The following is a 13,237-nucleotide window of genomic DNA, read 5'->3' on the forward strand; positions in this document are numbered from 1 at the left end:
CTGATGTTTTGTTGTAACTCCAGACAGCAATACAGAATCAGGGAGTAAAGGAGAATAATTGCCAAAAGGAAATACTGCTTCTAGTGTCCAGCATGATAATGAAATGCTCAAAGTTCAGTGGTGGGGCTTTGTCCTTCAAGCATCCAGGACTTTGTGTCTCCAGCTCTGGATCTAGAACAGTGTCATGCAGCAGGAGCAAGAAGCCAGTTACTGTCCTGCAAGGCCCAGGGAGAAATCAAGGGCAACTGAACACAAGATGCTGCTAATTGGAGGAACAAGGAGGATTATGAGCAGATTTTTAGGATATGTCTGCATGCAGCAAAATGAAGATGCCTACGGTCAAGTATGTAGTCTTTGTCTTTGCAGAGGAAGCTTGCATATGGCGCATGGACGTAGCATGAGCTAGTTAAGTGCAGATTCAGGGTGGGCTCAGGACCTGCACCCAGTAGCGCTGTGCGTGGGGGGGCTGTTGACTCCTGCTGCGAGATCGTTACTATTGTTATCTGTCCTCGCTAAATTGAAGTCAGCAGAGGGCTGACACATTCACAGTGGTGTTCAGACCTAATTCAAGGAAAATCATAGCTGCTTCAGTTTCATCCCCTAAACTAAGTCTGGATGACTCATCTGTTATTACAGTACCCACCTAGAAAAGGTGGGTTTGAGCTGCGTGCCTCTTCATTCAGTTCATTTAAGTGTGTCAAAATTATCAGTGCATGTCTGATCCCCATTAACACCTTAAAAAAATACTCTAGTACGAAAGCAACTTGCTGCCGTCTATTCTACACCATTTTACTACGAAAGTAGGAGTGCACGCTGCACTTGGCTTTGTCAAGGCCGTTTAAGGGGGGCGGGGGCGGAGTGCAGGGGCAGCCCTGCAACACCCCGCGTCTGCAAGGACCTGGAGGCCAACAGCGGCTCCGCACCCGCAAACCGGGGTCGCTTTTAACGCTGCAAAGCTCTTTTCCCCCGCATGAGGCTGCGGACGAGGGTGAGGCTTCGGCCGGCTGCAGGACTGGGCTGGCGGCTGTGCGGGGCAGAGCCGGCTCCGCGCAGCGCTCGCCGTGCGCGCAGGGTCCCGCGCTGCCCTTCCTCTTCCCTTTCCCTGCTCCCGGGGCCCGGCGGACAGGTCCCGGGTCGCGGGGCCCGGCGCTCCGCCGCGGGAGGAAGGGGCCGGGGAGCCGCGGGGGCGGCCGGGGCGGGGGCGGGCTCTGGCGCCCCGGGCTGCGCTCCCGCTGCCTCGGGAGGGGACGGGGCTGCCGGGGTGTCCCTGCTCCTCAACCTCGCAGGTATCTAACAGCTTTTCCCCCTTTTTTTCTGTCGGGGCTGGAGCTGGCCCAGGGGGTGGGTGTCCCCGAGGGGACCTGCCGGGCACGGGGGGATCGCGCCGGCCTCCTTTCCCCAGCAAAACGGGCGAAAACCAGCCCCGACGATGATTTGAGTTACACTTTGCTGTATCTGCTGTCTGCCCCTGGCCTGTCCCATGCCATTTTGGAGGGAAAACTCATTAATTTCACCCGAATGTCTCTGGGCTTTAGTGTTCTGGTAGTTTTAACCTCTCAGTGGATGTAAAACTTCATATCGTGATGTGGATATGGGGGTACCTGATCTGACAGAGAGTGGAGGGCCTGGGGGCACATGCATGTGCGTGGGGTACTGCAGAGCTGCCAGCACCGACCCCCAGCCACGCACGCAGACCAAAGTGGGGAAGATGGGGACCAGCCGGGTGTGCGGTTCCCCGCCGCAGCACTCCTGCTTTGGCTTCCTCCTTCAGCCTCTGAGTTTTGGGGCAAATTTAATGCGTCTTTCTGAGCTCTTTTCTCTCAGCTACAAACCTGGTGTGGCTTTAGCCTTTCAGGGCTGCTTTACGCCTAGTTTTATTTTAAGTGTTTTGAGGTCCTCAGGCTGCTTTTAACAGCACAGTGAATTTCTTTCCTTTAAAGAAAAAAAAAAGGCATATCATAGGAGCTAAAAATAGGAGATAATAGTTTTTATCTAACCACAACTTTGTGCATTGCACAGAAAAGGCTTCCAACAGGACATAAGGATGAAGCGGTTCATGGCCATGTTAAACAGGAGTAAAACCAAGGATCCCCCACCTGCCAAGCTGCTGGATCTAGCAGGACAGCTTTGCCAGGACCTCCAAAACTCGTCTCCTAGTCTGGAGAAGCTGGTTGGGGCCATGATGGGATGCAAACACAAGATGTATTTTCTCACTAACATCCACGTTGTGCGAGCTTGCGTGTTCGTTCATATCCGTAATGGGCAGCATGACGCAGCCTGCAGACTCCTGGAGGTAGGGATGTGTTCTTTGTTTCTTCATGGAGACAAAAAGCAGTATTAGAAAAATAGTAGTTAGAGCTGTTAGTGCAGAGGTACCCAAACTGCAGCACGTGGAGCATTTCCAGCTGGTGTACGGCAGTGGAAGGTGATCTGTGTGCGTTGGTTGACCTGAAACACAGGATAAGTCTTTGCTACAGGCAGTTACTATTAATCAGTCAAGAGGAAGAAGGTAATTGGGTGATTACGGCGTTGGTTGTAGTTTGTGAAAGTTGTATTTTTGTTCTCTAGTGTGGTGCTTCTTGGAGTTTTTCACAAACTTAGGGCCCAGGATGTAAAAGCCTTGGGGAGGCCAAGTTTAGAGGGCTTGCCAGGATGGGAAGATATGAGGAAGGCTGGGATGGCATTACTCAAGGTGAGGGATTTGGGCCTCTAGATCTGGTAATGTAGTCCCTTTTCACCAGGGCAAAAGGAATTAGGCAGGCAACTCCCTGTGTACATTAGAGAAGGTACAGCGAGCCATATACTTGGATAATGCTACCAGCTTTGTTAAACTAGTAAGAATCTCTGAGTAAGTTTCTAGTTGTTGAGGGTTTTTCCTTTATGGGAAGCCTGACTGACTATCTGGAAAGGGTTTGCTTATGTACTATTTTGTTTTAGTTTTGCAAGGCAGAAGAGAAGGAGGAGCTGGTGCAACTTTGGCATGAGATTCACTACCGGAGGGTTATGGAGAAACACCACACGGATTTTCTGACACCACTGCAGAAATTCCGTTGCAGGAAGAGGTACTGCAGCGTGGGGAACCAAAATTTTTTTTTTTCTCTGCTGTAGTTAGCAGATGCAGGGGGTAGAGATGCAGAGGCTGGTTTTGCATCTCAAGATGGCTGCTTCTTGGAGCTAAGTTTTTCATGGCGTTTTGATCACTTGTGATGCAAGTGAGAAAATTCCTGTGAATGTGAATGATTCTTTAGGTCCTTTCTAATCCTATTTTCTCCTGTGTACAGGAATCCTCCACCTATTTCTCTTTGTCCTGAAGGTTTGAAGAATCGAAACTATTCAGATGAAGTACGCCAACAACTGCACAGGTTTGCTGCAGAGGTGACAACAAATCCAAACAAGAAACAGCGGGTAGGGATATGCTACTTCCAATCAAGTCGCCTTGTCACAGAAAAGCAGAACTCTGTGATCAGGGATCTATAACAGGTTTCATTCTAAATCCTTGTTTTCAGAAACCCCCGTGGGGCTGGGATTTCCCATATTTGATCTTTCCCTAAAGTTTTCCTTAAAAAGTCGTCAAGTTCATCCTAAGTAATTTCACTTGCTTTGGACAAAAAGACCAGGGGAAATAAGCTCCTCACTGGGCTTTTAACAGTTCTAATTTTGTAGTGATTTAACATAGGCAGCGAAACAATCATCACTCAGAAGAGCTATATTACGGTGATAAATATTTCTGATTTGACTGAGTTATAGCCTATATAAAATTGCACTTTGCTTACCAGAATATATTTGGTACTGACTTATCACATTAAGTTCACAGAATTTGAGAACACGAAAGCCTGTGTTGATGTATGCATGTATCTACCTTATTTGGACAGGGACAAATTTGTAATGAAAGTCACCTGTGAATTAATTCAGTAATCCTTGTTGATTACTACCTTGCAAGGTGAAGGCTTCAGACGTTAATGTCTGCCTCTGTGGTGCTCAATTTTTCCAACACCCTTCTCATATGAGGCAGGATGGCCTGGTGAATAGTTCTGCAATGTGAAGATGGTTTATTTCTTACCCTTTTCACAAAGCAGCAACAACTTCCAAATTTTCATTTTAAAAAAACAATCTGAATTGGGAGCATAACGAGGTTGCATAATTAAGTCCTAAAAGGTCAGAATATGTTGATCACTTATGTATTAATTTGCCATATGTTCTTCACTTATGTGATCTCATTATTTAACAATTTAATACAGCAGAAATTTTTCTGTGAACATGATACAGATGTTTATACTGCTGACAGTTTATGAAAACTATTTAATGTATTAGTGTTTATCCTATTAGTGTCATGTTAGTGATGTGAAGCTGTCATTCTGTGGGAAGAGCATGGTTTGGTGAGGTTTTACATTTAAATATAGCTATATAAAATAGCAGTATATGGTTTCCTTTAGCAAACAAATTGACTAGGGGAGCAGGGTGGAATATGTGTTTTCCAGCAACTCGTTGGAGTTTATAAATTGGTCTCCTCAAAGGGATCCACATAGACTTATCAGAGACCTAGTGAACAAATGTCTCCGGGTCTGAAAGCTCTTTTGCTGGGCTGCTTTTGGAACTGAAGGGGAAAGCCTGATTATTTGGATGTGGTTTATTCTTTTTCCCTTGATCTCTCCCTACACCTGGGTTTGCAGGAGAGGTTGGCTCAGGACATGAACCTGCAGCCAAATCAGGTCTATAATTGGTTTGCAAATTATCGACGACGTCAAAAATCCTGCCTCCCTCGTATGGAAAAGCCCAACAACTCATGTCCTGAGACTTACCACACAAAGGAGCAGCCGGATAAAGGATCCTACACTCCACAAACTGCAGGTTCGTCTCTTCCTAATGGGCTTAGGATGTGGTCCAGAAAGCTGAAAAAACAATTTCAAATTCCCTCAGGAAGGGAAGGATATTCCTTCTCCAGAACAGCATCTATATGCTGATGGATCAAGTGGACATCGGAGGCCTCTGCTTCAGTGGAGTGCCTCATTGTTTGGCTAGAGGCTGTCACTCCGTAGAAGGAGCAAGCATTGATAAGGCCTGCGCAAGGACAGGTGAAAAGAGATGCCTGTCTCAGAAGGGGCACCAAATGAAAGCAAATACGTGGGAGGCAGCAGGTTTTAGCTCTCAGATTCTGGGATCAGGGCAGTACTCCAGTAAAACCCAGTATTTCCATGCCCCTTCACAGAATCTTGACCAAACATCAGTCACGGGGAATAAAAGGGTCATGCTGCATCTGGCAAATTAGACTTATGTCATTGCTTTTTGGAGTAACTATTAGAGTTCCTTCACCTGCCTGGCCTGCACCTTTCAGATGGATCTTGTGCAGGCATCGGCTCTGAGCAAATGGAGATAACCCTCATGCCCTGTGACCCAGGGTGGGAGCAGTCAGCTGCAGATCTGGATAAGCCTCCTGAAGGAACTTATTTAAAGATGCTGGAATCCAGGTGATGTATGAAAAAGTCTTTATACTGACAGTTCAGAGATGAAGCAACCTTTAAACTTGTTCATGGAACTGCCTTTCATGTCAGTTCCCAGAGGACATCACTTAGGAGTCGTGACTCCATAGGTGGGAATGGTCCATGCCCAGCATCAGGCAGTCAGAGCATCTAGCAGTTAATCTCCCAGCTGTCAAGGGCAGGATTCAAAGGTTTAGCTGGGGGGTCCCCCCTCTTTGCAACGCAATACGTCTGGCTGATTTATTTTCTCCATCATTATAGCTTTATGCAGAGCAGTGAGCTGTATGAAGCGGGGACAAGCAAGGCTTTGTTGACCACTCACACCACTGAACAACCTGTAGCTTTTTACACCAAGGCTATACTGGAACCAGGAACCTGCTTTAACTCTGCTGTCCTGCAGCCCAGAGAAGTAGCAAGCAGTACTGATGCCATCCCCCAGCTGGATAACTTTGTCCTGTGCTCTTGCGGGTCCCTTACCTTCCCAGATGAACGGCTGGCCTTCTGGCAGGCCCCTTCCAGCACCAGAGGAGTCTCTGGCTCCATGTGGCCTCCAAGTATAGAAGGTTAGTAAAACTGCACCCAGATGGTTGACCTAAGAGTTCTCAAGTTTCTCTTCCCTTTGTTGTAAACACTCTTGCTCACTTATATGGCTTTCCGATGTCATGACAACTGGGAGCAGGGCTTATCTTGAGCTCTGGAGATCTGCTCCCATAGTAGCTCAGTGAGAAAAATCTGTGGTTTTAAGGTGTTGAAGCAGACATTCTTACCTACTCTTTTGCTTAAACTGTAACTCCTTCCATAAAAGAGTACTTTTCCAGCGAGGTGGATTCCTTTTAGCATTTCCATTGGAAGAGCCCGTTCAGGTAGTGTCTGCTCACCTTGTCAGTTTGCAAGCTTCTGGGTTTTTAAATGCCTGTCATTCTTAAGAGATTGCCTGAGCAGAGGCTGGGAACTTCTTAACTGTGACACAGTGCTGGTCTTCAGCAACACATTCTCACTTTCTCTTTCCTGCTATTCTTTCTCTCTCCCTCTCTGTTTCCTTCCTGTCCAGTCTTGTTCCCACCATCTCTTTTCTTCTCCCTGTTCTTCAGAATAGCCTTGATAGGATACGTAAGTGATGTCCACCTGCTTTTGCTGTAGGTCTACAGAACAGAAAGTGCTGTGACTGCCATTGACCCAGCCTCTAGTGAATGTGGAGCAAGGAGGGGAGGAATAGCTGGGTCAGAGGTTGGGGTCATGTTATCTGTAATTGTCTTTAATACGAGCATTTATTTCAGCAGGTATGAGAGCTCCCTTGAGCAGAGTCCCTCAAGGTGTCTGTATTGAGGCCAGTTCAGGAAGAATCACTCAGCAGTCAGATTTAGAGGTTGAAAGCTTCATCCTTAGAGAAGGACAGCTAGGGACCCTGGAATCTATTCTTCCCCACAGGTAAAGGGAGCGGAAAGCACAGGGCTTCTTAAAGGCAGGAGTAACAGTGATGCTGTGGGTTAGCCTTGTCCTGATCCCCCTGTTGAAGAGGGTTGCAGAAAGAGTGTAGTGAAGCATCTCATTTCAGGGGCCTGACTCTCCTTGCGTCCATCATATTTTGCAGATATTTATATCTGTGCACTGGAAATGGGAAATGCTGTATAAGCGTATATGTGTTACAGTGGTGGCACAAAGGAGATTCGGGACCAGCCTCGTCAGAAAAGATATGTACCCCTGTCTTTAAAGCACATTTAGTTTCTAAGCGATTTGCCTGTTTTTCTTTTTGGCAGAAAATTATAACCTATACTGATCTCAGTGAGAGCTGATTCTGTGGGCTGCATTGGTAGGGCCTGTATTTAATCCTAAAATAGTTTTTGTAGCTTCATAACCTCATGACAAGATTATTCCATAGTGCAATCTTTCCAAATTGGAAGACAGAAAGACAGGCACTGTTCTGTCTTTCTGTTTTCCACCTGTATCAAATGTTTCAGACTGCAGGTTTTCTCTGGGACTTGAGATAAATTCACAGAATGCAAAACAACAAAAATCTGTGCCATCTTCCGTATGTTATACAACTTCCATAATGTTACATAAAAATAAACACTGCCAAACAGACATTACGAGGTTCCTTTAATTTACTGATCTGCAAGACAGAACAGGAGCAGTAGCCCCATTTTGTAACCCTTCTGCTTGACACTGTCAATAATATGTCAAAGAGGTAGGTAGAAGCACTTTTATTCCCACTTTATAGATGAGGAAGCAGAGGCACAGAGAGGCTTTGTGGCTTGTCAAGCAACAAGGGAAGGCAGTGATTCACTGGAGATAAGTGAAGATCAGTGGGGTTTTTTGCCTCCCAGTTCCCTCCTAAAAACACTTCTGCCTTTTACCCCTGTTTCCCAGTTGGCTTGGTGCCTACAGTTGTTCACATTCATGTCAGACTCCCCGCTCTGAATTGCTGGGGAGAACCCAGGTCTAGGCATTGTAAACCCCCCTCAGTCTGTGTTTTAGGATTTGCAGTTTTAAACAGTGGCTAAAGATCACAAAAGATAGGTGAGGCTTGCTGGCAATATTTTGGCTGGATTTAAAATTGCATGTTCTGACTCTAGAGTGAGGTCATGTTTATTTTTAAAATATGTTCCGCCAGTAGAAGAAATCTATGGTGAATGTCTCCTTGTTGGGTATGTCAGTTGTGCCAGGAATCCACACACCCTTTATCGTATTCCTGGTAGGGGCAGGACTTGCTGCTTCATTGACAGCTTCTGATGAGGATACAGTTATTTGAACTCTATTCGTAAACCCTGTTTAGTGGCCTGGTCCAGCTCCCCCCAAAACCTTGAACTCCCCAAAATGCCATGAATGCTATGGAGCACCAATCTCTTTGGAAATGAGCGATGCTTAGGCTGCAATTTCATCTTGGCCTTTTTGCAATTTCTCTCTGGAGAGCCAGGAGACCTCATGTGGGTAGTCTTGGGTAAGATCACTATTTGGTGAATGGCAATGAATGAGGATCACCTTTGTTATCAGGCAGAGCCCTCTAACAGAGTTACTGGATTAGAAGTATTGTGTCACCAAAGTCATCTTTAGCAATAATGTTGCAATGAGCATCACTCATCTGAGGACTCATGAAGGAGTCAACAGCTTAAACTGTAAGGCAAATGAGTGTTGCTATTCTGGAAAGACAGGGCAGTGAAATTATCTGTGCTTCACAGATAAGAGTAAAGCACAGAGAAGGAAATTATTTATCCAAGGTCACCCACCTGCAGTGGGCTTAGTGTTATGCTCTTGCTGCCTTGCCAGCACCTGTGGCTCCCTGCTTCCTAAGTGCAGGGGTAGAGCTACAAGTCAGCCAAAGGACCCTTAATGTCCTGTTTTGTTTTTAAAGGTACTCACCTGGAAAGGACTTGGCCTGAAAGCTTATTAGAATGATTCCAGTTGATTTCTTTCATGGGCTTTTTACAGTCGGTCCTACGCACTTGGGCTGTATCCAAGCCTCTTATGATCTACAGGGCTGTGAGGTGGGAGTGTGAGGGGGAACCAGGCAGGGAGCTGACTGTCTCCATCTGCTCCTGCTGCCTGGCAGGAGAGTTTGATCCAGCTAGCAAACTGGAAGTTCCTGTGGGACACCAAACAGATGCTTGCCTTTACAGATAGTGGTGTTGTATTCTCTTCACTCCTCAAGTTGGGACAGGTGGAATGTAGCCCAGCTAATGGTTCATGCAGAATATAACTCTCTCGTGCCTCACATTTCAAACAGAAAAGCACACTGAATTCTACGGAGCAAGACAGACTGCATTTATGAGCCAGCATATTGATTTAGAAAACATCAGTGCTGAGATGTTCGTTGCAGCTTACCGCTTCTGCCTGCATTTTTAGGATTCCAGCTCAGAGCGCTAGGAATCCTCCTGCTGTTAGGCTCTCCCCTCTGGATAACCCAGCACCCCGACACTGGCAGGCAGCAAGTTCAAAATGCACAAAAGGAGGCGACTTTTTGGCATGTTGCATCATGAAATCGCAGAATTTGTTGCTAAGGGCATTGTGCATGTCAGTGTAAGTGGGCTATGAAAAAGGATGAGAGAAATTCTTGGGGGGGCAGGGGGTTGAGTCCATTTGTCGTTAGCATATGTAATTGCCTGAATGCAGCCTCCAGCAGAGGAGTCCCAAGACTGACTGCTGGAACCTGGGGGGCATTCCAAGGAAGGACAACTTGACACGTGCCCTGTTTCTGCTACTTTTTTCCTACGCTCTATTAGTTGGCACCTTTGGTCTGGGCCTATGTTCATACCCTGGGCTATTCCTGGTAGTGGTATGGGCAGTGTTGGTGGAGTATAGATACTTTTGAGTTGGTGATGAAGGGAGAGAACATCTCATCATCAAGTACCCAGTGTCTCCTGCTTGACCCAGAGCCTGCAGACTGTGACCTCTTTCAGAGGCTGGCAGAGCCCCCAGGGGAGGTGTGGATGGAGAAGCCATGTCCCCAGACTCTCGACTGGTGGCCTTGAAAAGCTATAGTAGAATCGGAGCCAATGTTGTGGCTACGTCTAAAGCCACATGTTTATGTTTTGACTCTTAAGATCTGTGTTTTTAAAATATGTTCCAGGAAAGAGACATTTTGGTAGACATCTATGTTTATGGAGAATGTTCTGGCAGCATAAGGAAAGTTGCAAATCTAGATGTCATTCCTGTATACTGCTCCTGGTCAGGCTAGTCCTCCCAGTGCAGAATCTGTATTTTCAGGCCATAACAATTTGGAGAAATGGGGCCGGTTTGTAGACAACTTAACAGAACTCTGTTGAATGAATAGTCTTGCTAGCAGCCCCTCTCATCCTGCTGCAAAACACTACAGTAAGTGGCGAGTAGCATAAATACAAATGCATTTGTATATCATCGTATTTTCTTCCAGTTCCTGTCAGACTGTGTTTGGCAAGCCTCAGTGCCCACCTGATTCTGCACCCTGCATGGAAGAAAGCCAAGCCTTGGGACAAAGCCAGGTAAGAGAACACACCTAATGTTCAGAGAAAGGAGCTTAGCCCTGTGCACACTATCCAGCTGTAGCTCTCGCACAGGAGGTGAGAAATCTCACATCGTATTTAGTATGAAACATGTTTGATCTAAGCATACCTTTTGGAATCCAGTTCAGAGCAAGCTGGGCATTCCCTGGGTAGCATCTAGCAAATGCTAGAAGCAGAGGTGTTTTTGTTGTTTTTTCCACTTGGAATGCTTATCAGACCCTAATTTTACTAAATGTGTCATTGAAATGATGGCCAAAGCAACCTGTGCAGATCCAAAGTGTAACTTAAATTTTAAGCAATGTGGAAAGAAGACGACAGGAAGATGGCTGCTTGAGGGTCCTCCCCTCTGAGGGGTTCTGCAGGATTTGACTCTGCTCTCTCAGACCTCTTTAAATCTCTTATGTAATTTTCATTTCCAAGTCCGTGTTATTGCTGAGGAAAAGGGGTTTTGCACTGTTCTGAGATGGCCGATAGCAGTGTACAGAGCAGGGTTATTACAGGAAATGATAAAAGAAGTTACTTCCATGATCTGGATGCAGTCTGCATGCCTTCTTACGGTGATTTTAAGGCAGTAGAGACTAGAAGTTAGAAATCTGGTGCTTTCAAGGGGATGGGAGCACATCTGTGAATTAAATGTTACTTAAAAATAGGACCCAAGAAAGCCCTATCTACACTGTACCTTGAGCTATTTTTTGGCTTCACGTGTGTTGGTCTACCAATCAGTTAGCATCCATTTCTGTTTCTCTTGCAATGTAAGCTGCTGGAGAAAACCTTTTTAAAAGAGATTTTGAAAAGCAGGAGACCATATCTGCTGGCCTCATTATAGGAAGCGGCTGCAGCTCTGAGGGCAGTAACAGAACCTCTTTTGAGCCTTTGAAAGCATCAATATAAAGATCTGTATCTTGGAAAGTGGCCTTTTTACCAGCCATAATGTGAGCCAGATGAGTAGGAAAGCTTTGGGCATTAATAATGAATGAGCCTTTTCTAAGATTTCCAGAGCATGCAGTCTCTGTAGCTAGCGTTTTCATCTTGCTATTTTGCATTCTTGCACTGATTTTGCAATGGTATAGAAACATGACACTCGGTGCAATGTGGGCTGGGGAGCGAGATACTGTGTGATGCCTGCAGATGTCAAAAGGGGACCTCCTCAAATCTTCGTAACAATTACTCAGTTTAGGAATTCAGAAAAGCAATTTTTGCATATTTTAATGTGTGCTGTAGGAAAAGGAAGAGCTTGAATGGGTAAATGATTTTACAGCATTGTATAGACTTCCTGGGCGCTCTGTTTCTTGCTGAATCAGCTTGCCCTGGGCTTGTTGCAGGAATATTCAGATGTTTCGTTCCTGTGTTTGAACCACAGGGGTGCAGATGTACGCTTCCTTTTGTCCACGCATGACTTTCAATTTGCTTTTTGTAGGTCATGCATCCCATCAGAGCCAAAATGAGAGTAAAACAAAACAAGAAAACAAAAAAAAAGTTAGTTAATTTTGGAGACCTTTCTTTCCCTCCCTGAACAGAGCTCCCCTGTTCAGGTGATGACTCCCTTCTTAATTATTTCATTCTGGTCTTACCCTCTGTCATTTACTTGCTTTTATAGGAGCCAATGCCTTGGGCAAAGGGAAGGGAATTGCTCTTCTCTGAATTACTGAGTTAAATTGTGCACTGATTGTATTTGTCATTTTTACACCCACGTCCTGTACAGATGGATTACTGTGCCTGAACTTAGAGGGGAACAAGGACTTTGTCACTTCATGCACACTGCCCTCACCACTGACATTCCCTCCCACCACTCAGTCTTGTGCTACTGTATGTCTGCCCAAAGGAGCTCTTCCACCGTGAGCACCGGCATCATTAAAGATTGTATGTGGTGAAGCTTTGATTCCTTCCTGTGTCTTTCAGGTCCTGGCGGATCCAGTTGGTGACCCATTAACCAGCGACACGTTCTGGGCAGCATGGCTGCTCTTTGAATTCTCAGCCGGGGGACGAATGTGACCTGCCTGCAGAGACACTCAATGTGGTCTGCACTTCCCCAGGAAACACCCCATCCTTTCCTGGGTTTTTTTTCCCCTTTTTTTTTTTTTTTAAATGAATGAGGGGTTTGACATGAAGATGAATAGAGAGAGTGAGGTAGAAGGATGAAGGCTTTTTCTAATAGTTACAAAGTTTGTTTTAGTTACAGTTTTATTAAGAATTTTGCAAAGGATAGAAGAAACCAAAGGTGCATTGTGGATTGTCGGTTTTTACTGGAGCAGTCTGAAGCTGCACTGTAGATGCTAAAAATATCAAGTCACTAGTTCTGTGGCAGTTACATATTTCTACCCATAGCACTGGACAGATCTGAGTCCTTCATTACATCATGAAGGTAAATGAAGCTCCTGTACTCAAAAAGAGTAAAATTTAGTTACATTGCCTAGCACTGGATAGGCAGGTGGATAGCAGATAGGTAGTGGATAGCAGAAGGTAACTTTTTCTCAGGCCTGGAAATAAGGTCTCAGCTAAGTGCTGGTAAAATACCACTATTTCTCATCTCTGTATTTCTATTGTACTGCTGGGCATAACTTCTGGAGTGTTCCATACTCCGTAGTGTCACAGATGATACAAACTGGAGCATGGCAGAATTTTCAGTGCTAAAGTCTATGTTCTTGCAGGACTGGGGGAGGGCATACCAGTGTGTCAGTATTTAATACCACCTGCAACTCAGATTGCCCAGCAAAGAAGGATGAATGGAGGAGCTGGGAGCCGCTGAACCCTCTTGATCCATTTTCAGTCCCCAGATCTGGGTGG

The 13,237-nt window shown here is 45.7% G+C and overlaps 1 protein-coding gene across 1 annotated transcript; it reads left to right on the forward strand.

The window, feature by feature from the left end:
* The first annotated feature begins 100 nt into the window (after nt 1–100).
* ANHX (anomalous homeobox) lies at nt 101–12,687 on the forward strand. The gene is made up of 9 exons (XM_075516232.1): nt 101–343; nt 2,020–2,293; nt 2,938–3,062; nt 3,282–3,405; nt 4,671–4,848; nt 5,333–5,465; nt 5,739–6,040; nt 10,345–10,432; nt 12,353–12,687. Exons 1-9 carry the CDS (start codon nt 306–308, stop codon nt 12,381–12,383), a joined length of 1,293 nt encoding a protein of 430 aa, XP_075372347.1. The 5' UTR covers nt 101–305; the 3' UTR covers nt 12,384–12,687.
* Nucleotides 12,688–13,237: the final 550 nt, after the last annotated feature.

This window comes from Mycteria americana, chromosome 13 (genome assembly GCF_035582795.1).
Source record: "Mycteria americana isolate JAX WOST 10 ecotype Jacksonville Zoo and Gardens chromosome 13, USCA_MyAme_1.0, whole genome shotgun sequence".
NCBI lineage: Eukaryota > Metazoa > Chordata > Aves > Ciconiiformes > Ciconiidae > Mycteria > Mycteria americana.